Consider the following 27,458-nt stretch of genomic DNA (forward strand, 5'->3'; position numbering starts at 1 on the left):
ATGGCTAATGTTTTCAGACAACAGCTTATAATGAAGGAGCAGTACAACACAGGTAAGACTGAAGTATATATATATCTTTTAGATTCTACTACATATAGACCTACATTCAACTTGTGCTCTTAATTGTCATATTCTTTCACCATATACTGGCCTCCTTAAATTTAGACTTCAGACTCATAAAGATTTAAAAATCTGTGCATGTTTATTGTTATTTTTGTTTTGCACCCAAGAGAACAACTTTGACTGGTAATTGCCAATTTATACAATTACTAGTGAAATCTGTTTCCTTCTTAAGACTGACACCTTTTTTATTTGTTTTTATTCACAATATAATTTGCCCTGCCTCTACCCTTGTACTACAGTAAGCTAGATGGTAATTTTGGTTTGGAATATTTTTACAGTATTATTACTCTATGAGTATCTACCTAGACCAGCTCACTGACAGGATAAATTATTCATCTCTACTGGAGATATCTGTGTCCATACTAAGGTATCTCTATTTCACCTCCTATCTGATTTCAATCTCTCTTTTCCAAATGCTCACTCATCTTCTACCTCTCCGGAGTGAAGGTATACCCCTATCTTAATCCAAGATATCTAAGTATAATCTTATAATTTCAAAACGTAATGATTTCATGTTCAGAATTTGCTATGCTTTGTCTTGAAACTCTTCCCTGCTCAAGATTTGCTCTGCTTCTGTGTGCTCTTAGATTGATCTATGAAATACTTGCATAGATGTCCTGTGTTCCAGCTCAAAGTGTTCTCCTTGCACTGAGCTGCTGCAGGGTGCTCTAAAAACATCGGCTCATTGATTTCTGCTGCATATGCTCAGACTGGAATTGACCAATCACAAAATCAGAAGGGTCAGAAAGAGGGTACTGATGGAAGATTGTGTAGCCTGTCTGTATAGAAGTTTGATATATTTCAATTGACAATTAATTTGTCGAATGGCAATTCAATATGTGATTTTGTCATGCAATTTGACAATGCATTTGACAATTTATTTACAAAAGTGGCAATTCAATTCTCCATTTCTTTAAATAAAAGTTTGAAAATCGTTTGCTGCTTTCCCAAAACCAAGCCCTGTGACACTCAAGATATCAGGTGACAGGGAGGCAGTGAAGAGGGTCTAGAGACTGCTGTCTGGGAGCGGGCCAAAATATTATAGATTTTTTTCAATAAATTCCAGGCTGAGCCTCAGAACTCCCTGCACCTCACTACAGGCTCCTCAGCAACTCCCCCACACCACTCAGCCACCATCCACATGATGTCTATCTCAGCAGATCAGGTGAGGAGAGAGCTGAACAGGCTACAACAGGCCACATTGTCTGCAGGGTCAGTCTGCAGGGCCAGTTCCTATTGGGTGGAAAAAATCAGCCTGCAGAACTGTGTGTGTGTGTGTTACACTGTGGTCTGTAGCACAGATGCTCCACAGGGCACAGTTCTGTCTCCCTTTCTCCTCACCCTGTATACCTCAGACCTCAGGTACAACTCAGAGTCCTGCCATCCTTAGAAGTTTGCTGATGACTCAGTTGTAGGATGTATTGAGATTAGAGATGTCACAGAGCACCAGGGAATGATGGACAGCTTTGTGGACTGGTGTGGATTAAACCATTTTTAATTTAATATCTGTAAGCCAATGGAGCTGATCATGGTCTTCAGAAGATCTTAGAGTCCTGTCACCACTCTCTCTATACAGGGGGAGGCGGTGGAGGTATCAGAGTACCAAATACCTGGGAGTGTACAAGTTGCTTCTTTGTATTCCTCTTAGTTTTTCCATTAAACCCTGTTTAGTTTTAAGTTGTGTCTGGCATTTTAATCAGATCTTCTCAATCCTTACAATACAATCTGGACAGCATGGTCCCAGCCAGCATGATATTCCAGGCCCCCCATTATTACGTGGATTACAGTTCCCCTCAGTGCACTCCCTGTACAGGGATGCGCCTTGTTGTGCAGGAGAAACGCCTTAGGGCTTTGGCATCTCCTGCTCAGCCACCTCCTGGCCGTCCACTGGGGGCTCTCCTGGTCCAGTCTCGCTCTCAGTGGCTCCTGCTCCAGCTCCTGTCTCAGCACTGGCTTCATTCCCAAAAAACTAACATCCTAAAAGTGAAATATGTATATACTAATATACAGTATACTAATATACTGTGTAAAATCTCATAGGCCTTTTAGTTTTTTGATATCACAGTATTACATACTTTTGTAATCAACAAATCAACAAATCTCTGCAGGATTTCTTATTCCATAAGCGCACTTTGGTTACTCATTATTTCAGGTAATTTCTGTTATTCTGTTGCTAATTATTGGGTCATTTTTTTAAACTTTTCTCATTCTGAATATTTTATAAATTGATTGAAATATTTTTGCAATACTGCACACATTTCCAGGTAATTACATTGAAATTCCAAACTTTTTTCATATTAAACGTAATTTAACCTAAATGTTGGGCAAATTACAAAATTGAAATTAGTTTTACACTAATTGCACTTTTTTCATTCAAATTGTAAATACTTACTGGGTAATTATGTAGTAATTAGCGAGGCGTAATTTACTAGGTTACCAAAATTTGCTGGTGTTTAGAGTTTGGAATTTCTTCCTGTATGGATTATGTTCTCATTTGTGTCAGTGTCCTATTTTAGAAGAACCAATTGCTCCACTGTAACTATGTTAGAAATTGTCAATTTGTGAAATTGTTTTTCATAATATCTAAGTCTAACATCATAAAAGTAAATAAAAAGAACCAAATTACACATGATATAAAAAATTAAACATTCAATTCAATTCGGTTTTATTTGTATAGCGCCAATTTACAACAGAAGTTATCTAAAGACACTTTACAGTGTTTAAGGTTTAAGACCTTACAGAGAATAATTATACAAAAAATGATATAGAAAACCCAACAATCCCATTTGAGCAAGATTTAGATAACAGTGGAGAGGAAAAACTCCCTTTAGAGGAAGAAACCTCCAGCAGAACCAGGCTCATAGTGGGCGGCCATCTGCCTCGACCGGTTAGGGTGAGTGGAGAGAAGAGAGAAAAGAACAGCAGGCAAAAAACAACAACAAGCAGCAAGAACATTGGGCAGATCAACTGGATTCTGGAGATAACAGCTCCAGGCCGAGGATACCTGCAGAAAAGTACAGAGAGAGGGAGACAGAGAGGAGGAAACACAACTACAGGAGCGAGAAGACACAAAGTTGATGACATAAAATGGTGGCAATTGAATGGATAGAGGAGAAAGGAGAGAGGAGAGGAGCTCAGTTTATCAGTAGAGTTCTCCCAGCAGACTAACCTATGTCAGCATAACTAAGAGATGGTTAAGAGTCACCTGATCCACCTCTAACTATAAGCTTTATAAAAAAAGGAAAGTTTTAAGTCTAGTCTTAAATGTGGAGAGGGTGTCTGCCTCCTGAACCTGAACTGACTTGATAGCTAAAGGCTCTGCCTCACATTCTACATTTGGAAACTCTAGGAACCACAAGTAAACCTGCAGTCTGAGAACGGAGAGTTCTGCTTGGAAAATATGGAACTATGAGTTCTTTAAGATAAGATGGAGCCTGATTATTAAGGGATTTATAAGTGAGGAGAAGAATTTTAAATTAAATTCTGGATTTTACAGGGAGCCAGTGGAGAGAAGCTAACGTTGGAGAAATATGATCTCTCTTGCTAATTCCAGTCAGAACTCTGGTTTATGTTCTACTTCTGGATTTTGGATTAACTGGAGGCTTTTAATGAGTTATTGGGACAAACTATTAATAATGAATTACAATAGTCCAGTCTGGAAGTAACAAATGCATGGACTAGTTTTTCAGCATCACTTTGGGACAGGATGCTCCTAATTTAAAAAGAAAAACACAGGATGGTTGTGTATGAAATGACTGTAGTGGTGAGAAAGATGAAGAGGACTAAGACAGAGCAGAGAATGAAGTTGAAAAAAAAAAAGAATGGTGTGTAGTTTTCAGGGAGAAGATGAAACAAGCTCTGGGTGGTCAGGAGATGCTTTCAGATGACTGGACAACTACAGCTAATGTGACCAGGGAGACAGGTAGGAGGGTACTTAGTGTCATCAGGAAAGCGAAAACTAGACAATGAGACTTGGTGGAGGAATAAGGAAGTCCAGATGTGTATACAAAGAATGAGGTGAGCTAAGAGGAAATGGGACAACGAGAGGACTGAAGAGAGTAGACAGGAGTACAGTGGGGGTAGCTGTGGCATAATAGTTAGAACAGTTGTCTGCCAATCACAGGATCGGTGGTTCAATCTCGGCTGCCATGTTACATGCCAAAGTGTCCCCACTGATCCCCAAGTTGCCCTCGGTGAGTCAGAGCCACGGCATAGCATCGGGTAGAGTTGAAACTCAAGTGAGTGAGATGCAGTGTAAAGCGTTTTAAGTACCAGTTAGTTAGAAAAGTGCTATATAAGTGCATTTAGAGGCAAATGCAGCACAAGGTGACGGTAGAGGTGGTGAGGGCCAAACAAAGGGCATATGAGGACTTGTATGCTAGGTTGGACACTAAGGGGGGAGAAGCAGATCTGGTTGGAGAGCATGCTCAAGGAATGAAGGATAAGAAGAAAGGGTTAGAGTTAGGCTTTATGATGATAAAGAGTATCATCATATGAGCAAGTGACAAATAGGATCAGAAATTAGTACATCATTGGAGATAAAGAGAGGCCAGATTGAGGTGTTTGGACATGTTCAGCGGAAAGATTGTAAACATATCAGTAAATGGATGCTGAGGTTGGAGCTGCCAGGCAGGATGTCTAGAGGAGATTTATGGATGTAGTGAGAGAGGACATGAAGTTAGTTGGTGTGAGAGAAGAGGATGCAGAGGATAGGGTTAAAGGGATGCAGATGATTCACTGTGTTAACCTCTGAACGAGAACAGTCGAAAGGAGGAGCAGGGGAGTTTTTCACAGCATGGTAATCAACCACTGTTTTATTGATAATTAAAATATGTTATGGTAATAGTAACTGCTGGACATTTTACCATGGTCTACCATGAAAGCAGTAACTTTTTCATCTCTAGGGAAAATCAATTCATTTGAAAGGGAAAAGGTCTGGTGTTTCAGTCAATGTCATGGCAATCAGGTGTGTGTCTGGAAAGCCTTACACTTACAAGAAGAGAAACTGGGCCTTCACTATCAGTCTCTGATCTTGACAACACAGGTTTGTAGAGTTTGTTGCTCAGCAGGCTAAAACAAGAATTTAACAATTTTCTGGCTTGAATGAGGTATGTGTATTCCAGCATACACTTGCTGGTTCTGGACTAGGTAGGAATCATTGATAGAACTATGTTTTTTTATTTATACAACAAATTCCACATGAAAACATGAAGCTATGGTGATTTTACACAATAAGTGAATGAAAATTTATTTTTGTCTCAGGACAAAATTATTATGTAAAATTGATGCTTTAATACCTGTTTGATGTGTCTCACGTGTTTATACAATTTCTTTGTCAGATAATGGAACCAAAGCTGAAGTCTGTTCAAGTCAGTCCAACCCCCTCAAGACATTCAGGAGCCACAACAAGCTTCACAAAGAACTGCTGCTGGCCCACAAGAGGTAGGTATTATATAGGACCAACCAAATGGTAGGATCATCTCTACAATATAAGTAGGCAAGCTCTGATAGGGATGGGTGATAAAACAATAAAGACAGACAACATGAAAAGCCAATGATAATGACAATCGCGTCAAGCTGAACCGAATGATTGTCTGGGTTACTGTAGCCATGTACACTATTATGTCAGGACAAGATAAAAAGGAAAATAGTCTTAAATGTAAAGAGGGTGTCTGCCTCCTGAACCTGAACTGGGAGCTGGTTCCACAAGAGAGGAGCTTGAAAGCTAAAGGTTCTGCCTCCCATTCTACATTTGGAAACAATAATGCAATTTAGTTTACACCAATGCTATACTGCTGCTACAATACTGTCAAAATATCCCATACAGAAACTAAAACCAACAATAACTTTTTGACTCATTGAATGGACATTGTAATTATTCCCATTAATGATATACAGTGCTTTAAAAAAATATTCAGAACCCTTATCTTTTGTCTATTTTTTATGTTGCAGCCTGAATTGTCAAAATTCTTTTTTTTCTCAGTTATCTACACCTACACACCGTAACGACTAAGTGAAAACAGAATTTCAGAAATGTTTGGAAATGTATATAAAAAAATGTTAGCATACAGTAAATAATCAGACCCTGTGAAACAACAAAGGAAATTTAGCTCAGGTGCTTACCATTTTCTTGATCGTTGCTAAATTGTTTCTACACCTTTATTGGAGTCCATCAGTGGTAAATTAAATTGATTGGACATGATTTAGAAAAGCACACACCTCTCTTGAAGTTTAACCACCGATCATCTTAATAAAAGCTGGCACTGGTTCCAGCAGGAAAAAGCATATGAGTGAGAGGTGAGGTACCCCATGACAAGGGTCATCAGTCTATTACGAGGCTAAATTAAATATTCTGTTAATTCATGGAATAATTAATTAATTAAGAGACATGGATTGGTTATTTTTGAATGTGGTACCTAATACTTAAAACCTAACGATTCTGCTCTAAATGTATTCCTCTCTAAATTTATTTGAATAGGGACCAAGGGGGACTTGTTTACAAACTTGAAATGATTTACAGTGTGTTTCCCTACTCATTCAAGCTTCTTCAGTCTGAAGATAGTTGGTTAGATACCACAAATGTATGCTCCAGGTTTGGTTTCACTCCAATCCTTGGCCTGAATATGCTCGTCAGGTGAAACAAAGGATGGGGAGGATTTGAAGGATGTAGTAGTCACATGTCTGCCTACCCCTCTTAATAAATAAAATGGGTTGTTAAGCTTGTCTAACCTGGCGCTGGTGTTGGCCTGATCTTTCTGGGGATGGATGAAAGGGCAGCATGATAAATAGAAGACAGGTTGTGTCTAAGTCCTCCACCTCTGTTGAGTGAGAGGTTGTTGATCTGCACATGCAAGGCTTCCCTCACCCCTCTCTCAAACCACTTATACTTTTCAGTGACCTGGGAGTGTTCTTTTGTCTTTATGGTGTAATGGTAGCCAGGAATAGTGATTAACCAGTGACTGGACCTTCCAGATACAAGTCTCTTTATAGTGCAATCACTTGAGATGCATTCACTGCACTCAGGTGATCCCCATTTCACTAATTGTGGGACTTCTAGCACCAAATATCTACCATACTTATTTTTATTTAATTGACATTACTTTGTAGAAACCAGTTTTCACTTTGACATTAATGAGGTATTTTTCTGACATTTTTTTGTCGAAGTCGCCAACTTTTATTGACGAGGATTGATTTGTAATGTCAATAAATGGATGAAACATATATATAAGAGGGTGAATACTTTTTATAGGCACTGTATGTCTGTGTGTTTTGTTGTTTTCCTACCCGTCTTCCTCTGCTGTCTCTCTGGCTGTGTAAGCTGGAATCCTGCAGAAACTATTCTTGGTTAGAACAGTCACAATCTATTGTATATGTCTTACTGCAGTATTCTTTGTAACACTGTTTTGCATTGGTCCAATCATTGGAAATCAGAGCAACAACCTCTAGTGTCATTCATGGTACCCTCAGTCCTTTGGAGAGTCAGCAGCTGTTCCTCCATTTCTTTGAGTTCATCTTGCTTACTTGCTTAGTGTTAAGTAGTCGCGGTTGGTAACCTCACTCTCAATATCAGCATTTGCTGCATTTCAGTCAGTCAGTCTCCTGGGCCAATTCATTTAACACCTCTTCTTAATAGTGTCAAAATGTATTACAGAAGTTATTCATAACAATTAGACAAAGAGGAAGCAAAGAGTATTCAAAAAGTGAGGTTAGGACAAAAAGGTCAATATACCGAGACACATTTGGATAATAATAGTAACAAAAAAATGTATTTATTTTTTTTGGAGTAGACCACATTTTCCAAGGACACATTTTTTCAACAAGTCAGTGGTCAATAAAGGCTCCATTGGAGAAACGAAGGAACAGTTATTCTGAGTCTTCTCTTGGTCTGTGTTGTCATATACAGATGCCAGAGAAAGAGGCAAATGGAGAATGTGTTTTCTTCCTCCCCTACTTCTGAGTTTTACCTGCTGCTAATCAGCTCAGTCGGTGATATATCCTCCAGGTTGGTTTCACTTCACACCTGGCCTGAAGAGGCTTGTTAGGTGACACAATGGAAGGGGTGAGTGTGAAAAGATATAATAGTCACACCTCTGGCAACCCCTCCTATCCACTAAAGTGGGTCTGTAAGTATGGCCAACTTTGTGGATGTGTAAATTAGGCTTGATTTTTCTGGGGATGGATGAAAGGGCAGCATGTCATCAATTCAATTTCATTTGTATGGCGCCAAATGACAACAGATTCCATCTCACACTTTCCAGTGATTAGGTTTAAGACCTTACAAAATATAACTGTGTACATAATTATATAGAGAGGAGGAAGCATAACTACGAGTGAGAGAAAACACAAAGTTGGAGAGGAATCAGTAGAGGTCCCCAGTAGACTAATCTATATCAGCATAACTAAGAGATGGTCCAGAGTCAAGTTTTAAGTCTAGTCTTGAATGTGAGAGGGTATCTGCCTGTTAAACCTCAACTAGGAGCTGATTCTGCGTAAGAGGAGCTTCATAACAAAAGGCTCTGGTGGAAGAAAGCAGATATTCTAGATATTTCTTTTTTTTTATATGATTTTAAGAATAATAATAATAATGATACATTTTATTTAAAGCGCCTTTCAGAACACTCAAGGACACTGTACAATCAACAATAAATCAACACAATAAATCAAAAACAGACTATACAAGTAAATCAACACAATAAATCAAAACTATACAAGTACAAAAGTAGATTAAAGTGAATAGGCAATCTTGAACAGGTAGGTTTTGAGTTTGGATTTAAAGATAGAAAGAGAGTCAGTGTTACGGATGTCCTGTGGTAGTGAATTCCAAAGAGTAGGGGCAGAACGGCTAAAAGCTCTGCTACCCATGGTGCTAAGACGGGCAGTGGGGACATTGAGGTGAATGGCGGAGGAAGACCTGAGTGAACGAGAAGAGGTGGCAATGTGGAGGAGATCGGACAGATATGGGGGGGCTAGGTTGTGAATAGCCTTAAAGGCATACAGAAGGATTTTAAAGTAAATTCTATATTTGACAGGAAGCCAGTGGAGTTGTTGTAGAACAGGGGAAATGTGTTCGGATGTGGAGGTTTTGGTGGTGATGCGAGCAGCTGAGTTCTGGACCAGTTGGAGCTTATGAAGTGATATTTTGGGGAGGCCGAAGAGAAGAGAGTTGCAGTAGCCGATACAAGAGGTGACAAGGCTATGAACAAGGATGGAAGTAGTATGGGAGGTGAGGGAAGAACGGAGACGATTAATGTTCTGTAGATGAAAGTAAGCAGACCTGATGATGTTGTTGATGTGCGATTGGAATGATAATGAGCTATCGAGGATGACACCAAAACAGGGAAACTGTCAATATACATGGAAAAACTGTCAACTTTGGCAAATGTAGATTTTGTGGAAGAAGAAGATATCTTGGTCAAAGATAACTCTGGCATTCCTCACAGTATTACTTTGATTTGACATCATGTCTTTGTTGCTGTTTCTTTAAACCCAATGACATGTTCCAGCCTGTGTAATAAAATGTTGTGATTTATAGTGTTGAATGTAGCACTAAGATCTAACAAAATGTAACTAGAGGTTGTTTGTTAGTGGCCTTTACCAGTGCTGTTTCTTTTCACATTTTAAGAGCTAAGCTGCACAGGGTGGCTGTGGATCAATAGGTAGAGCAGTTATCATAGGATCGGTGGTTCGATTCCTGGTTCCTTCTGTCACATGCCAAAGTGTCCTTGGGCAAGATACACTTTAGGGGAAACCCAAATTACCCCTGGTAAGTCAGATCAGCTGCATAGCAGATCTGCCAGCGGTCTGTGTGTGAATGAGATGCAGTGTAAAGCGCAGTACCAATTAGGTAAAAAAGTTCTATATAAGTGCAGACCATTTAAAGAATTTTCTTAAATCAGTCACATTATGACCCTTTTCAGGATTAATAAACTGGTCCTGGAGGTCCCCAAAACAATTTAGCCATGTAGCTCAGGTTACAGCATCCTCCTTGTGGCTCTTGTAACGGGGAAGTTGCTGAAGTACACTGAATTCAGGATGACCGAGCAATGGGAATGGCTGGTCCATTTGGAATCACACCTAGAAGCTTACTGGTTTCTGGATCTATAGTGTTGAATGCAGCACTACAATCTAACAAAACATCCTTGAAGTTGTCTGATGCTAATAAAAGTTTGTTAGTGACGTGTACCAGTGCTGTTTCTATGATGTACTCTGAATTCTGACTGGACATCTTCATACAGGTTATTCCTGCGCAGGTGGTCACATATTGACTTTTTAAAGATTTTAGAGATAAAGGGCAGATTGGATATTAGTCTATAATTGGCTAAGAGGTTCCAGGACGGGGGGGGGGTTCAAGTCTGATACTGTGAGCAGGGAGAGGAAGAGGGAGAGAACTGATCAGGTGGGAATAAACTCATGGTACCGGAGGGTCGGGCAAAGGCAGGGTCCAGGTCAGGCAGTTTGTAACAGGTTGGCAGTACAAAGGTAAAGGCTGGATAGTGTTTATTTAAGGTCGTAGTGAGACTGTCTGGCGGGGGGTAGGAGATAAACGGACCTGCTTATAAAGAGAGAAAATTTTCAACAGCATTTTTAGATAAACATCTACTGTAGTGGATTTTTTTTTAGGTGAACTAAAGTTCAGTACTGTAAAACCAAATGTTCAAATGGGCTCCACTCTGACATGTCAGGGTTTAGGTCATCTAATAAACCCATATTTCTGTAGAGTCGAGATGAACCATCTTAAGTGGGATGGATGTCGTCTCTTTTAATCAGCCCAGGTTTTCTCCAAAAAGTTTTCCAATTGTCTATGTAGCCCACGTTAGACCACTTAGACAGCCAGCTGTTAAATGACAACATGCTGCTAAACATGTCGTTACTGGTCAGATTGGGAAGGGGCCCAGAGAAAACCATGGAGTCAAACATTGTTTTTGCAAAGTTATACACCGATTCCACATTAAATTTAGTGACTTCTGAATGGCGTAATCGGACATTATTAACTCCTGTGCAAAATACTATTTCATTGTATTTACGTTTATCCTTAGACCGGAGTTTCAAATAGGATTCGACGTCACCCGCTCTGGCCCCGGTAATACACCTCAACACACGACAGGTGTGGCAGGGGGTCCAGCACCTAACCAACCACAAGTCCTGCAACACCATGAAGGCTGTGGGTGATGTTGTGCTCGCAGAGGAGTTAAACCACTTCTTTGTGTGCTTCGAGGTGGATAGACCTGGGACAGCTGAAGCCCATACATCAGACTGCAGCAGCTTCAGTCAGCTCAGTGCAGGAGCATGAAGTGAGGTGTATGCTGAAGGCAGTGAACCCCAGGAAGGCTGCAGGACCGGATGGTGTGACTGGGAAGGTCCTCAGGGAGGGCGCAAACCAGCTGGCTGGGGTCTTCGCCAACATTTTCAACTCCTCACTGTCTCAGTCCTACATCCCACCATGCCTGAAGTCAGCCAGAATTGTCCCACTGCCTAAAAAGACCTCCATCAGCAACCTCAACGGCTACCGACCAGTAGCTCTGACACCTGTCATAATGAAGTGTTTTGAGAAACTGGTCCGACGTCACATCATGTCCTACCTCCCCCACACTCGACCCAAGACAGTTTGCATACAGAGCTAACAGATCGACAGAGGATGTCATCGTCACAGCGCTCCACACCACCATTTCCCACCTGGAAACACAAGGGTGTTATGCTAGGCTGCTCTTTGTCGACTTTAGCTCTGCCTTTAATACAATACTACCAGACAGACTGTCAGCAAAATTGTTGGACATTGAACTTCCTCCCACCACCTGCTGTTGGATCAGAGACTTTCTCTCTGACAGAGTACAGAGAGTCAGAGTGGGTCCTCATCTCTCCACAGCCCTGAGTTTAAACACCAGTTCCCCACAAGGCTGTGTGCTGAGTCTTCTGCTGTACACCCTGTACACATATGACTGTGTCAGCAAACACCCAGACAATGTCGTCATTAAGTTTGCCGATGACACAACTGTGGTGCGGCTTATCTCTGGCAGTGATGAGACAGCATGCAGGGATGAGATCCAGAGGCTGGTGGGGTGGTGTGTAGACAACAATTTGGTCCTAAACACCTCAAAACCAAAAGAATTTCTGTGTGGTTTTCAAGCTGCATCATGGCACACAAGAAGGTTCTACAAAGATATATATATATATATATATATTTATATATATATATATATATATATATATATATATATATATATATATATATATATATATATATATATATATATTTATATGTGGGACAGTTCGCAATTTCGTTCTACTGTTGTACCAAGTGTGACTGTACAATGACAATAAAGCTTTATCTTATCTACACTTGACTACTTCACGTCTATATCAATGACAGTAGAAATACAGTGCAGGTTTTAATACATTAACAGATCTTTATATTCATTAGAAAAATAACCCTGTGGACACAGCTTATGTTTTAATTATAATTTGAACAAATATAATCTTCAATCCAAGAAATGCTTTGTGCATAATGGCTCTCACAGTGGTTTGCTGGAGTCCTAAAGCTGCTGTTGTTACTCTTTCCAGACTGTTCCATGTCAATTCTCATCTGTCACAGTCCATTCAAGATTCAAATTGCTAACTAAATACTGTTATTGAATTAACTGGGGAGTCTGGATAAAAGTAAACAAATATACAACTATATAACTCCAGCTCTGTCTTATTCTCTGTGGACAAAGGGGTCAGGCACTGAACAGCAGATCAGAACTTCAGCAGGTGCTGGAAAAGAGGAAGAAAGTGCAGGAAGAGGAGGGACAGGGCAGGACTCCCCTGGAGGACGTGTTGCTCAGACGTCAGCAGAAACAACTTGAGGTAATTGATCACACTTAAAGGTATAAGAGAATTTTAGCATTTTCTTTTTAGCAGATTCCTCTCTAGTGTCAGGAAGCAGGAAATCTTTATAATTAACTATTAACGTAGACATAATTCCACAATTAACTTTAGATATGAAGGTGGTATTGTACCTTATTTCACAGACACATGTCAAGTTGAAACACTAAAGTAAAAATGTATATGTACAGCACTGCTGATCACATGTAGAGTGGCTCATGAATATATGCATTATTAAATATAATTATTTTTCATGGTGGACACTAACTTGTTGAATGTATAGCAATGACTCCATATGTAACCTGATTAGAATTTGAAATACTTAATCTACTATTGATAAAAGTTGACAAACATAAAAAGGTGACCATAAGTGATACTTCTCCCAATTCAATTCAATTCAATTTTATTTATATAGTGCTTTTAACAATTGTCATTGTCGCAAAGCAGGTTTACACAAGCAAAGAAACTATGGAAGTTTACATGAACAGTGAATGTGTACCAGGAACCAGACTCAACAGAGAACCCATCCTCACATGGGTGATCACATACTATGTGTTAGGCAGCAGGCAGTTCAGTATAACAGTTCATGTCTTTGAGTTACTATGGAGTCCGGTTAGGTATTGGAGGCTCTGGTAGACTTGTAGGGAATTCCAGTCCTGGACTATTGAGCGACTGCCATTGAGTCAAGACCTCAGAGAAACAGCTGTCAACAACAGCTGAGGCCAGGACCGTCGTCATGGTAGCGTGGAGCCAACCCCAGTCACCAGACGTATCCCACTGAGACCACACGAGGCATCCAAGCGACCAGATCTCCAACCAAGAGCGGGGCACCAGGACAAGTCAGACAGGTCCAGAGGTCAGAGGGTGGAACGACATGTGTAGCTCAACAGAGAGACAGGAAGAGGGAAAGAGAGAGAGAGAGGAAGAGAGAGAAGAGGAGAGGGGAGAGCAGAAGAGGAGAGATAACAGGTGTGATCACAGTCAGATAATGTATGAGGTGAATGTATATTTAATGTAGAGTGCAAGCAGGGACTCCGGCAGGACTAACTATGTCCTAACTAAAAAGTTGAGCCAGAAGGAAACACCGACATGAGGGCTCCCTGGGATGTAGAGCAACCAATCACTTCACCATCAACAAACCTGAGTGATCAATGAGAGTGGGGAAGACAGCATCTAAACACACCAGTTCACCATAATTCTCTACGTCCATGAGTCCTTCCCTAAGACAAATCTATTTACAAAAATGCTTGACTAAATAAGCATGTTAAAAAAGATTTTGGAACATACCCACTGCTGAATAAGGAATTGATTATTTTCAAACGGGGTTCTATTATTTCTAGCATCTGTTTTAGAAAATGTGTCGGTATAGGGTCTAATGAAGAAGTTAATTTTCAGAAGAGATTAGTGAAATTAGTTCATTCTTTTCAAAGGGAGTAAAGTATCCTATGTTCTGATCTGATATGGTCAGTTTGTCATCTGCATCAAATAAATTGTCTGGTTTTAAAGCCTGAATTTTCTGCCAAATATTTACAATTTTGTTATTGAAAAAGTTCATGAAGTTCTGACTACTGCACAATGATGTTGTGAAGATTTCTTTTTTATAGTTCAGCTGCTCTCCTTCCATGCTATTTGAAAAACTAACAGTTTAGTTTGGCGCCATTTACATTCTAATTTTCGAGCGGTCTGTTTAAAAGTGTGCATGTGATCATTATACCAGGGAACAAGTTTCTTATCTTTAATGATTTTTCTTTTAACTGGAGCTAAGGTATAACGGAATGTTAACTCTAAATATTCAGTTGCCGAGTTCTGTGGGGTCAGACGGTGATCCAAGTCATTTTATAGGAAAACACTGCCTGAAATTAGAATTAAAAAACATAAAACTAATAGTCTTTTAAGAGGTAAATGTGCAGGTTCGGGGCATGAAGCTGATGCATCATGTCAGCAATGAAACCTCATGAAATCTCTATAAGGTCTCGCTCGCTTTCAAGTTTATAGTACTAATATATCAGTAATAGCTAACAGTTCATTTAGTAGCTCTTAAAGAGATAAATCACAGGATCTTCGTGATTTTGTCCACATAGGACTGAACTATCCTGGTCCTCGAGGGCTACTGTCCTGCTTGTTTTGCAACTAGCCCTGGACTCCCAGCTTCTGATTGGCTGAACACACCTGATACAGTTAATCAGCAGTGGGTAGGGCAGAGATAGGAAGCAGTAGGAAAACTAACAGGATAATGGCCCTCGAGCACCGGGATTGGACACCCCTGGATTAGACAGACTTTCTCTTCGCATAGGACAACATCTCAACTTTAACCTCTTGCACATTTCAGCACAAATTTTGCTTCATCAACAGAGAACAAACTTTTATCTGTTTGTTTAGGAAGAACACGCATTCACCAAAATCGTGAAAACTTAAAAGTCCATAAAAAGCTACTTTTACTACAGTTAAAACAGAGTTTGCTGCGTATTATATGAATGAAACTCATCAATGATGTGTTCTCCTTTCCCATAGTTTGTAGCTTCCAGTTGTTGTAGTTATTTCATGTGAGTTGGTTAAACTCCTCTAGCCTTCACTCAGTAAAAGCACCCATAAGAACATCTCCACAGTTTCTGTGCACATTTCTGCTGTAACATCATTATTTATTTATGATTATTAATAGTCTCTAACACAGAGTCAGAAAGTAATGTTACATTCATCAGTAAATTATACTGAAAAATGCTCATGTTGAGCTTTGCGCTAAATCACAGATGTTGACATGACCTAGGTAAGGTCTGATCTATTTACTGAGGAAAGTCATTTATTTCTGCTTAATTAGATTTATTAGATGTTTGACCAAGTATGTGAGATCCAGTGTAGCAGATTATAATTAATTATCTTGTACAGTTGCTGTATAAAAGTGACAAGTCACAAGCCGACTACACTGTACCGTATCTCTGACTCTCACTGTAGAGTGGGGATGAGGAAGCGATTTTGTGATATTCGGTGGAAGAATGGAGAACTGCAGGTTGGATTCTTAGAGTCTGGTGCAGGGTTCTAAAAAGTACATGACTGACTCACCGGCAATGATGACATAATGCATCCACTGCATTACTGATGCTTTAAAGCAATACATCCGTAGGTTTGTACATGTGTAAAAGGAACACTTGCCTTTAGAGAGCCTTTGTTAGGTTCTGTGTAGACAGCCAAAGGCGCATTGAAGACAGTGCCACCTTGTCATCCATAAGGCAAAGACAGAGACATGACGTGACACAAAAAGTACACAGCAGAAAAAATCTATTGTTTTTTGTTTACAGCACATCGGTAGAGCAAGTCATATGATCAGAAATCATACTTTATGTATATAACTCTAGTTTTCTGAAAGAATGTGCCATTTAACAAGAAAATGTTGTTTTTTAACTAAACTTTCTGGTGTTGTGCTGAGTGGATCAGCTTGAAGGGAATGCCCCCTCACTCGCTGTGAATAATCCAGACTACCTCCTAGGCTTACTTGGACATTACGCAGACATTATCCTGTGAGCCCTCTAGTACAAAGTCCAGGTAATCTCTGAGCTGATTAAGAACCAGTCAGGCTTGTCTCCTACATCCAGGGAAGGGAGCACAAGTTCACGAAACTCTGAAACCTAAGAAAAAAATGTCACTTCAGTAAAATTAGGCTATTAAATATTGTGAAAGAAAAATCTATGTTGTGTGATTTAGATCTATGGATGTTTTGTCATCAACTCTAAATCAGTCTTTAATCAGTGCATTCTTGAAATATTAAAGTACTTTTATTTCTATATATAGCATAGTATGCTCAGATATTGTAACATTGATGATTTTGGATGTTTTACCCCATTAAGGGGATATTATATGGCAAAATGTAAAGCAGAATTGAATAACGTATTATGTTTAAATTTTCATAAATAGTATTATGTGTAATAATTAAAGTTTATTGTGATGTTGATGATAAAAATAGCAATCCACACTTACTGCTCTATTCCTCTTAGCTGTAAATGTCCATAGTCAGTTTGATTATGATTAATGGGTTTATAGGCAGAACAAATTTAGGCAATCAGTCCTGGCCAGGATGTTCAACTACATCTTGAAAGGGATTTGTCCTACTGTCTCGTATGACCTTGTTAGATAATGTGTCATAGTAAGTGAGAAATGTAACCAGGTTAAATACAGACTTTTTTAGACTTGAAATTGTTTCTATTTTACCTTAGACATGTCAGAAATAATTTCCTGAGTGTTATTTGAGGTGGAAGATGAACAGGGGACTGATATTATAGAGTATGCATATGACACATACTAAGAAACAATGTTGGATTGTGCACTTAGTAACAAGCAAAAAAGAAGAGAAGAAGAAGCAAAGGTAACATTTCTATGTAGAGCTAAACTAAATAGAAGACAAAGAAACTGGACAGAAATAGCACCTTGTAGACTTAAAAAAAACAAAAAAAAAACATTATTTTTGACGTAGTGAAAAAAGATTTTACATTTATATACAGAAATACAGAGTTTGAATGGAAAAGTGGCAAATATATAAAAACATGACTTACCTTAAAATTCCAAAGAAATTTGTTGTTAGTGTGGACATTTACCTTTCTATACCAAGTTAAGTGTTAAATTACAGATATTGTAATTTTATTTCAATTTGTTTATAATATATAATTATAATTTGTCTGTAAAACTGAGAAATGCTTATTGAAATGATTATTGATGAATGTAAAATAACTTTAATTTGAAGAGAATTTGTACAGACTTTATTCAATTAAAAAGTCAAATCTTTTATATAAAATTGTGATTTTGTTATATCAAGCATTACTGCACAAAACCACATGCAATAAAAAAAGGTCAATAATGAATAAACACAAAAAGCAAGCATACAAGAATAGATAAAAATAGATATAGAATGATTATTTACTATAATCATGGTACAGTGTCTAAGAATGGACAGCAAAACTAGTGTAACAAAATCATAAATAAATAAATACGTAAAATAATACTTCTTCCTATCTTTACGAGATGATGTTATCTCAATGCTTTTCTTTTTCTTTTCAGAGGGAGAAGGAGCAAGAGGAGAAGGTACCAGAAGAAGCCCAGTTGATGGAGTTTGTCAGAGTCCGACAGAACCTAAGAAAGATCCACACGGTGATCCAGAACATGGCTGGCAACACTGGAAGTGCTATAGAAGACTGCTCCCAAAATGTATAATAAACTGAATAATTCAAGTTTATCTACTGCTTCCACCCCACCCCCACTTCCACTTGTGTAAGAATAAGAATATGGTGTATGGTGAAAGGCAATCAGTGTGACAATAGCAAGGGAAACTATGTATTATGGAGGATATGTAAAGAAATGTCATTGTTATAATAAATTTAAAGTACATCACCGCAGATGTGCTGTAAATGGTATAATGAATAGCGAGGTGATATACACTTCCCTCCAAAAATATTAGAACAGTGAAGCCAGTTCCTTTATTTTTGCTGTAGACTAAAAACATCAAAAGATTAATATGAAACAAAAGATCAACATTTCAGCTTTCATTTCCAGGTGTTTACTTCTAGATAAGATACACAACTTAGAAGATGCCACCTTTTGTTTCAACCTACCCATTTTTTGTTTGAGCAAAGGTATTGGTACAGACAAATACAAAGGAAAGTGGGTCACAGGCTTGATGCAGTTATTGCAAGCAAATATTTGCATTCTTCTTTTGTGAAGTTTTTCCAGATTTTCACTGCAGCGTCTTTCAGTGTGTTTTAGGGGTTGTTCCCGTCTTCATTTTAGCTGGTAAAATGTATGCTCTATAGGGTTTAAGTCTGGAGACTGACTTGGCCAGTCTAAAACCTTTCACTTATTGCCCCTGAAAAACTTCTTTAATGTTTAGGGAGTGTGTTTTGGGTCATTATCTTGCTGCATGATGAAGGATCTACCAATTAGTTTGGTTGCATATTTTTTTAAATTAGCAGACAAAATTTTTTCTATAGATGTCTGAGTTAATTCTGCTGCTGCCATCATATGTTACATCAATGAAGATTATTGCCCCCTAAATGTTAGGTGGTCCTCATATTTTTTGGAATTTAGTTAAATTTTGAAAAAAGTTGCATACTCTAGCTTCCACTATTTATTTCATTTACCAATGCACCAGGTTTCCAAATATGTTTTAGTTAAGATATGCTCTCTAACAATATACTGAATTGAAGTCTATATACTGAAATTGGAATAAACCCACTCACTGTTTCACAACAATCACACCTTTGATCTTTTCAGTGCCATGTACCAACACAGAGGAAGGCAGCTTATCTTAGTTTTACAAGTTGTGTATTGTGTTGATAATACTGCACCCTTGCAGCATCGTATTCTTAATTAATGTTGCCCCTCTGAAAAAAGGGCAGTAAATCAGTGCAATTCACAAATCTTTTTTAGCTTAAAGCAAATATTGCGAAAGCCGGAAATGTGTGTTGCACTAATTTAGACAATTGACAATGTCAAGCAGAGAAAGTGCAACAACAAAAGAGAGGACACTATGGAACTCCTGGGGATGCGATGCTTAGATGTACAGAGGCAACACTGGTAAATATGCTTTTTGCAGCTCCTAATAATTTCTAATAACATTAGAAGTTGGATGACACTTATTTTTCCTTTTACATGCTTTGAGGATTAAACAATGAAAAAGAAAACAGAGGAAACAGGACCAGCCCACAGGACTTTCAAAATAAAGTGAGGAGACACACCAAATCAATTAGCTAAGCTTGGTGAGTTTCATAGCAGTGTGTGTGTGTGTTTGTTGTCCGTGTTGTGTGCATGATTTTATGCCGAATGTTTTGTCTGAATGTTTCTGAATGTTCAAATTTGCCAAAATTTATTTACCGAGTTCTGCTGTTGAGCTAATCTGCTAACTGCTAGTCATTAGAGTTAGCTGAGGCTTTTGCTCATTAACATTAATCAAATCAGACACCTTTACCTACTGCTGTTTGCTAGTAAATGTTACACATTTATAGTTGACTATTCTTTATTTTAGTGGGTATGCACTCATGTAACTTACAGCAGTGTAATTTCTACACAATTGGTGGAAATTAACACTGACATGACTAAATGTAATGACATGTATTTTAAAATAGCATAAAGTTACTCAGATTTGTATTGAGGAGTGAAACATCATGTCCAACTTTTGTGCATTAGTAAAATGATGATTCATGCTTTAGTACCTGTATAGCACTTTTGTTGTTCTGTTCTTGTGTAATACTTGACTTTACTAAGACCCAAGGTTTTGAAAGTTGTGGGATCTGGTCCCGTCTCCTCAGTTTCCTTTTTCATTGTCTAATCCTTAAAACATGTAAAAGAAAAATGAGTGACATTTAATGTACAGCTTAGAAGAAATGAACAGCTGCAATAAAATGTTTTTACCAGTATCACTGCATGAATGCACTGCACAAGGTGGCAACACAATACAGTACCAAATGTGATGCAAAAAGCACAGACACAGTACAAAAGAACAGGGAGCAAGTAGCTTTACATGTTTTCATTATTATTATCAAGGTGCTCCGACTGGGGACTCTGTCGTCCTACTGGGGGATTTCAACGCCCACGTGGGCAATGACAGTGATACCTGGAGGGGCGTGATTGGGAGGAACGGCCTCCCTGATCTGAACCCGAGTGTCTTGGACACTCGGGTGAAGAGAGGGGCTGAGCTGTCAACTGATCACCACCTGGTGGTAACGTATTGTGAGGGTCTGTTGGGAACGTCTGGTGGAACCCTCTGTCAGAGAGGTCTTCAACTCCCACCTCCGGGAGAGCTACAATCAGGTCCCGAGGGAGCCTGGAGACATTGAGTCCGAGTGGACCATGTTTTCCACCTCCATTGTCAATGCGGCTGTTCGGAGCTGTGGCCGTAGGGTCTCTAGTGCCTGTCGTGGCGGCAATCCCCGAACCCGGTGGTGGACACCGGAAGTAAGGGAAGCCGTCAAGCTGAAGAAGGAGTCTTATCAGGCCTGGTTGGCCTGTGGGACTCCTGATGCAGCTGATGGGTACCGGCAGGCCAAACGTGCCGCAGCCCGCGCGGTCGCAGAGGCAAAAACTCGGACCTGGGAAAAGTTCGGCGAGGCCATGGAGGAGGACTATCGGTCTGCCTCAAGGAAATTCTGGCAAACCGTCCGGCGCCTCAGAAGGGGAAAGCAGTTTCCTGCCAACACTGTTTACAGTGGAGGTGGGGAGTTGCTGACTTCGACTGGGGACGTTGTAGGACGGTGGAAGGAATACTTTGAGGATCTCCTCAACCCCGTCGTCACGCCTTCTGTTGAGGAAGCAGAGGCTGGGGACTCGGAGGTTCATTTGTCCATTTCCCTGGTCGAAGTCACCGAGGTAGTCAGTAAGCTCCTCGGTGGCAAGGCACCAGGGGTGGATGAAATTCGCCTTGAGTACCTTAAGTCTCTGGATGTTGTAGGGCTGTCTTGGTTGACACGCCTTTGCAGCATCGCGTGGAGATTGGGGACAGTACCTCTGGACTGGCAGACCGGGGTGGTGGTTCCTCTTTTTAAAAAGGGGGACCGGAGGGTGTGTTCCAACTATAGGGGGATCACACTCCTCAGCCTCCCTGGGAAAGTCTATTCCAGAGTGCTGGAGAGGAGAGTTAGGCCGCTTGTCGAACCTCGGATCCAGGAGGAACAATGCGGTTTTCGTCCTGGCCGTGGAACACTGGACCAGCTCCATACTCTTGCTAGGGTGCTCGAGGGTTCATGGGAGTTCGCCCATCCAGTCTACATGTGTTTTGTGGACTTGGAGAAGGCGTTTGACCGTGTCCCTCGTGGCATCCTGTGGGGGGTACTCTGGGAATACGGGATTCGGGACCCTTTGTTAAGGGCCATTCGGTCCTTGTATGACCGGAGTAGGAGCTTGGTTCGCATTGCCGGTAGTAAGTCAGACTTGTTCCCGGTGCATGTTGGACTCCGACAGGGCTGCCCTTTGTCACCGATCCTGTTCATTACCTTTATGGACAGGATTTCTAGGCGCAGCCAGGGGTCGGAGGGAATCCGGTTAGGGAATCACAGGATGTCATCTCTGCTTTTTGCAGATGATGTTGTCCTGTTGGCCTCATCAGACCGGGACCTCCAGCAGGCACTGGGGCGGTTTGCAGCCGAGTGTGAAGGGGCTGGGATGAGAATCAGCACCTCCAAGTCCGAGGCCACGGTTCTCAACCGGAAAAAGGTGGTTTGCACCCTCCAGGTTGGGGGGGAGATCCTCCCTCAAGTGGAGGAGTTTAAGTATCTTGGGGTCTTGTTCACGAGTGAGGGAAATAGGGAGCGTGAGATTGACAGACGGATTGGTGCATCGGCAGCAGTAATGCGGTCGGTGTACCGGTCCGTCGTGGTGAAAAAGGAGCTGAGCCGAAAGGCAAAGCTCTCGATTTACCGGTCAGTCTACGTTCCTACCCTCACCTATGGTCATGAGCTTTGGGTCATGACCGAAAGGACAAGGTCGCGGATACAAGCGGCCGAAATGAGTTTCCTCCGCAGAGTGGCTGGGCGCACCCTTAGAGATAGGGTGAGGAGCTCAGTCACCCGGGAGGAGCTCGGAGTAGAGCCGCTGCTCCTCTGCATCGAGAGGGGCCAGTTGAGGTGGCTTGGGCATCTGTTTCGGATGCCCCCGGGACGCCTCGTAGGGGAGGTTTTCCGGTCCTGTCCCACCGGGAAGAGGCCCCGGGGAAGACCCAGGACACGTTGGAGGGACTATGTCTCTCGGCTGGCCTGGGAACGCCTCGGTGTCTCCCCGGAAGAGCTGGAGGAGGTGTCTAGGGAGAGGGAAGTCTGGGCATCTCTGCTTAAGCTGCTCCCCCCGCGACCCGGCCCCGGATAAGCGGATGAGAATGGATGGATGGATTATTATTATCTGACTGTACATAAGCCTTGTTAGTTACTTCCACAATCAGAACTGGTGTTTTAGGAGGATAATAAATTCCAATGAGAATCATGCTAAAAACAACATGTAACATTATGTATAACATCTGTGTGGTACAATTAAATTCTGTTTATTTATATAGCATCAAATCTCAACAAAGGTCACAGTGTAAGGTTTAACACCTTACAAACTATATTTAGAATTATATACAAAACCCAACAATTCCACTTGAACAAGAACAAGGCAAGTGTAAAGGAAAAACTTCCTTTAACAGGAAAAAACCAAAACAAAACAGCAGAACCAGGCTTAAGATAGCAAGCCATTTGTCTTGACTGGTTAGAGAGAGTGGAAAGAAGGGAGAGAAAAGAACAGCATGCAACAAAAGAATGACAATAAGAAGCAGCAAAAACACTGGACAGGTACAAGCTGTCATTTTAGGCTAATTCTTTGTTGGGACAGTGATCCACCCAATTTTTCAGTGTGTCATTACAAGTGTAACAGTTGTGATATTTCACAATTCAAATGTCAAATGTTACTATTTTTCTAGACAAACATAAACACTACAGTTAACTAGCCAAAACCTCTTCACCATTATCTTTAAGATTGTAAATGTGATAAAATTCAAGATTCAAATATGTCAAATTATTTGTAATTTGACAATATGAATAATTTAAATTGATCCATTCTGTAATGTATGACAGCCTAAGATGTCAACTTCAGTATAACTTCTGTCTTCTGCTATTTTTCAGATTAAAAAATTACCAGTTCCTGTGGACAAGATATAGGCTGATATAGGCCACTCCTACAGTCTGTAGAGCTGCACCAGGTGAATACCATGGACTACCTAAAACTGTGTCCAACGGTAACATCATCTTACCGAGCTTCTTGCAAATTATCCTCTGTTATCCTTCTTCTGGCAATAACTCTCCTGTGCCAGATGGAGCAAAGCAGTCGCAGAACATAACCGGGCCTCCTCCGTGTTTCACAGTAGGTACAATGTAGTTTTCTTGTATGCTTCATCTGTCAACATAGAGCTGATGTGACTTGCCAAAAAGTTCCAGTTTTGTCTCATCTGTCCAAACAACATTCTCCCAGAACAGGGGTCAGCAACCTTTAACACTCAAAGAGCCATTTGGACCCGGTATTCAGGGAAAAAAAACCCATTGGGAGCCGCAAATACTTTTTGACATCTAAAATGAATATATATATATATATATATATATATATATATATATATATATATATATATATATATATAAATAACACGCAGAGTTGAAGGTCTCTTTTAAATGAATTAAAAAGCTAAACTTGAACGTTAATCCACGTTACAAATAGAAGTTGCCGTGAGCCGTCATCCTTATAACACCTTTGGGCTGTCGGAGCGGGTATCCTTGACATGAATTTAAAAGTAAATTGGAAAAAAAAAGCACTACGTCACTAAACAATAAAAAATAAATATTTGCAAAATATCTATTTTACCTGCTCCTGAACCTCTGCGCACAGCGTCTGCAAATTGGGGCTGTACGGAGTGACTTTCATCTTTACGCAGTTTTTAACGTAGTTCATGATGGAATAGCTGCTCACATACGTATGTGGAGCCGAAGCTCGACAGGCCTTCATGTTTCTTCATGTTTATGTAGGTGTCGGGGATGAATTCCATGTTTCAAACACGAGTTTGTCCGGACTTGGAAGGTTCTCAGTATCACTCTATTTGTGATTGTGTATTCAATTAAATACCCAAGCCACGAGGAGCCGTAGTATAAGGATGAAAGAGCTGCATGCAGCTCCGGGGCCGCAGGTTGCCATCCCCTGTCCCAGAACTTTGTGGTTTGTCCATATGCATTTTCTATTTTCTTTTGTTTTTTTTTTACAATTTGCTTTTATCAGTGGAGTTGTGGTTCAACAGACGTCTTTTAAAAAACAAACTAATGAATGTGGCCTGGATAAGTAATGATAATATCCCTTGAAAAGATGTTAAATAATTTGACCATATGGACACGTTAAATTAAAGCCATCTGGAGAAGGCACCCTTCAAACCTGGGACAACTGGTTTCGTTTGCTTGTGAGGAGTGGACCAAAATATTTGTTGAAAGATGCAGAAGTCTTTTTATCTATAGCAACTTGTGTGTAACAAGTGGGTTACAAGGTACAAGGTAGGATAAGCATGAAGAGGTCTTCTCTAAGGACCCCTACTGGAGGTAGGTCACAGCCGGGATTCTAACCCTAGTCTCCGGCATGGATAGCGGCGATCTTATCACAACACTAGCCAGCCATTATCTGTTTTGTTTTTTTTCTTCCATTTTTAATTTGAGTACAAAATTGAAAATATGAAAAGAAACCGTAATACATTTTTTTATTTTGGTTTTGGAAACAAAAATTACAAAACAAGTGTTTTTTTTTTCATTTTTTGTTTTAAATTAAATCACAAATAAAAAAAAATATACACAGATTGTGTGTTGCCTGTGTGGCTCGTGCTTTGTAGTGCGCTTGCCTGTGTGAAGTTGTATGAGCTGGATGATGGTGAAGGGAGGGGTTTGCAGTTATATAAGGTGGTCAAAAGTTGAGAGTCCAAGAGTCCAAGGCAGAAGAGCCACCATGTGATCTTTGAGTGTTTGTAGAGCTGTAGAGCCATTGATGTATATTTTGTCAACAACCAGTGTTGCATATTTGTAATGTTTCACTTTTGCAACAATGTAAAACAGTGTCAATTAGTAGTTTAAGTTGTGTTTTCATAAATTTCTTGATGGTTTGCAGATCGTTTGTGTCGGTAGTTGAAGCTGTTTGTTTACTTTTGTTTGGGTTGGAGGTGTCTTGCTGAGAGTTGCTGTTTTCCATGTTGTGGCAGTGGAAGTAGTTGTCAATTAAATTTTCCAATTCCAAAGTTTGGTGCTCCAGCATATGTGAAAATCAGTGGATCCAAGCGAGAGAATGTCAGGAAAATAGTTTTTTGTTATTGTTTGTTTTCTCACTGACTACAAGGCACTATGTTGTATCTCTGCCATTATCTTGCAATACTCACAGTTCCATCACCACTTAGTCTCACAGTTCTATCACTTTTCAGAATTGAAACATTATCTTACTGTATTTACATTTATCCTTACGCAGGAGTTTTAAATGGGATTTGATGTAGCCCACCCTGAGAATACACTCAACTAACTTCACGTTTCTTATTATAGAACTACCAGTTAAAAGAGTAGGTTTCTCAGCAGGTGTGTCTGAGTGGGGAAAATCTTGTTGTAAACCTTGGGCGACCTTTGGTTCAAGACTATAATTAAGTATTTGGGATAAGGTCTGGAATACCTTAGTATTTTTCAAGGCTTCGTCTCTTTTGCATTTATCACAGCAAGGATTGACATCTTGTATCAGGAGCGTCAGGAAGGTTTGGTACCAGAGGGCTGATGATGTGTCTGACTCGCAGGTATCAAAAGAAGTGGTTGTGTAATAGGTTCAGCTTTTCAGACAATTACTCAAATGATGCTAACGTATTATCTACAAAAATGTCTTTAAAATGTCTAGTGCCCTTTCTGTGCCAGTCTTGAAAGCTGAATCGTGTAGTGAGGGTTGATTCTCCTATATAGTTTAGGGTAGGGTGTTTTCCAATCTAAGGGCTTTGGCTAAGATTTTTGAACAACATTCAGTAGAGAGACTGGCCTATATAAGAAGAACTCTGTTGGATCTTTATTTTGCTTTGCTAAAAGAGTAATGCAGGCCTCATAAAATGATGCTGGCAATTCACCTTGTTTAAGGTGTTCAGACATAACCTGGATTAGATAGGGTGAGAGCAATTAGGAATCTTGCTTTCAAATCTTGCTTTTATATCGGGAGGGAATGTTGTGAAATTTAGATGCAATAAAACGTTTGTAACTGAAGGGGTGTCCTCTGGGGATTCAGAGACGTATAGTTGAGTATATAAATTGCTAAAAGTGTCATTTATTTTAGAATGATCCAGAGTAGTGCTGCCATTGTCCATCCATTCGCATTGTCAATTGTGTTCTTTTGCTTTGAAGCCTCTTACTTTATTAGCTAGTAGTTTACCTGACTTATAACCCGCAGGAAGCAGTCAGGGGGGAGACATTGTGTATTGAGTTGACTCCTTGCAAGTAAAACTTTTAAAAGACTTCTACAAGTGATTCTGTCATCTTTGAGCAAGTGAGATTTTTTCACTATCTGCGAAAAACTAGTGAAAAACAACATATGAAATAATCTGAGAATTTCACTATACCTGACTAGGTTAATCCAGCATGGGCTGTGTCAAAGTCATCAAGAAATCTGGGCAATTACACATGCACAGATTTTCTGCTTTCACACATCAATTTCAAGAATAGTTAAGTTGTTTATATCTCTCACTTTCTCATTTCTCCATCTATACATTATTTACTTTTAAAAATGGTGTTTCTCATTAGTCGTTTTGCACTTTTCCGTGGGGGTTTAACAACTAACTTAACAGCTACCACACATTCCTCTTGTCTTAGCACAACATGGCTGCTGCTGCACCAACTTCGCCCGGTGAGGAAAACCTGCTGCTTCAGAGAACCTACAAGAAGATTGCTGAGCTGAAGGAACACACCTACAGCCTGTCCAATAAACAGGACTCCTAG

General features: G+C 40.0%; 1 protein-coding gene across 1 annotated transcript; it reads left to right on the forward strand.

Moving 5' to 3' along the window:
- Positions 1-27,458, forward strand: LOC113167232 (protein FAM107B-like). Its single transcript, XM_026367655.1, has 5 exons — positions 1-52; positions 5,463-5,565; positions 12,834-12,966; positions 18,028-18,174; positions 27,333-27,458. The coding sequence occupies exons 1-5, from the start codon at positions 1-3 to the stop codon at positions 27,456-27,458; spliced, it is 561 nt and encodes a 186-aa protein (XP_026223440.1).

The sequence above is a fragment of the Anabas testudineus genome, chromosome 7 (genome assembly GCF_900324465.2).
Source record: "Anabas testudineus chromosome 7, fAnaTes1.2, whole genome shotgun sequence".
In the NCBI taxonomy this organism is placed as follows: domain Eukaryota; kingdom Metazoa; phylum Chordata; class Actinopteri; order Anabantiformes; family Anabantidae; genus Anabas; species Anabas testudineus.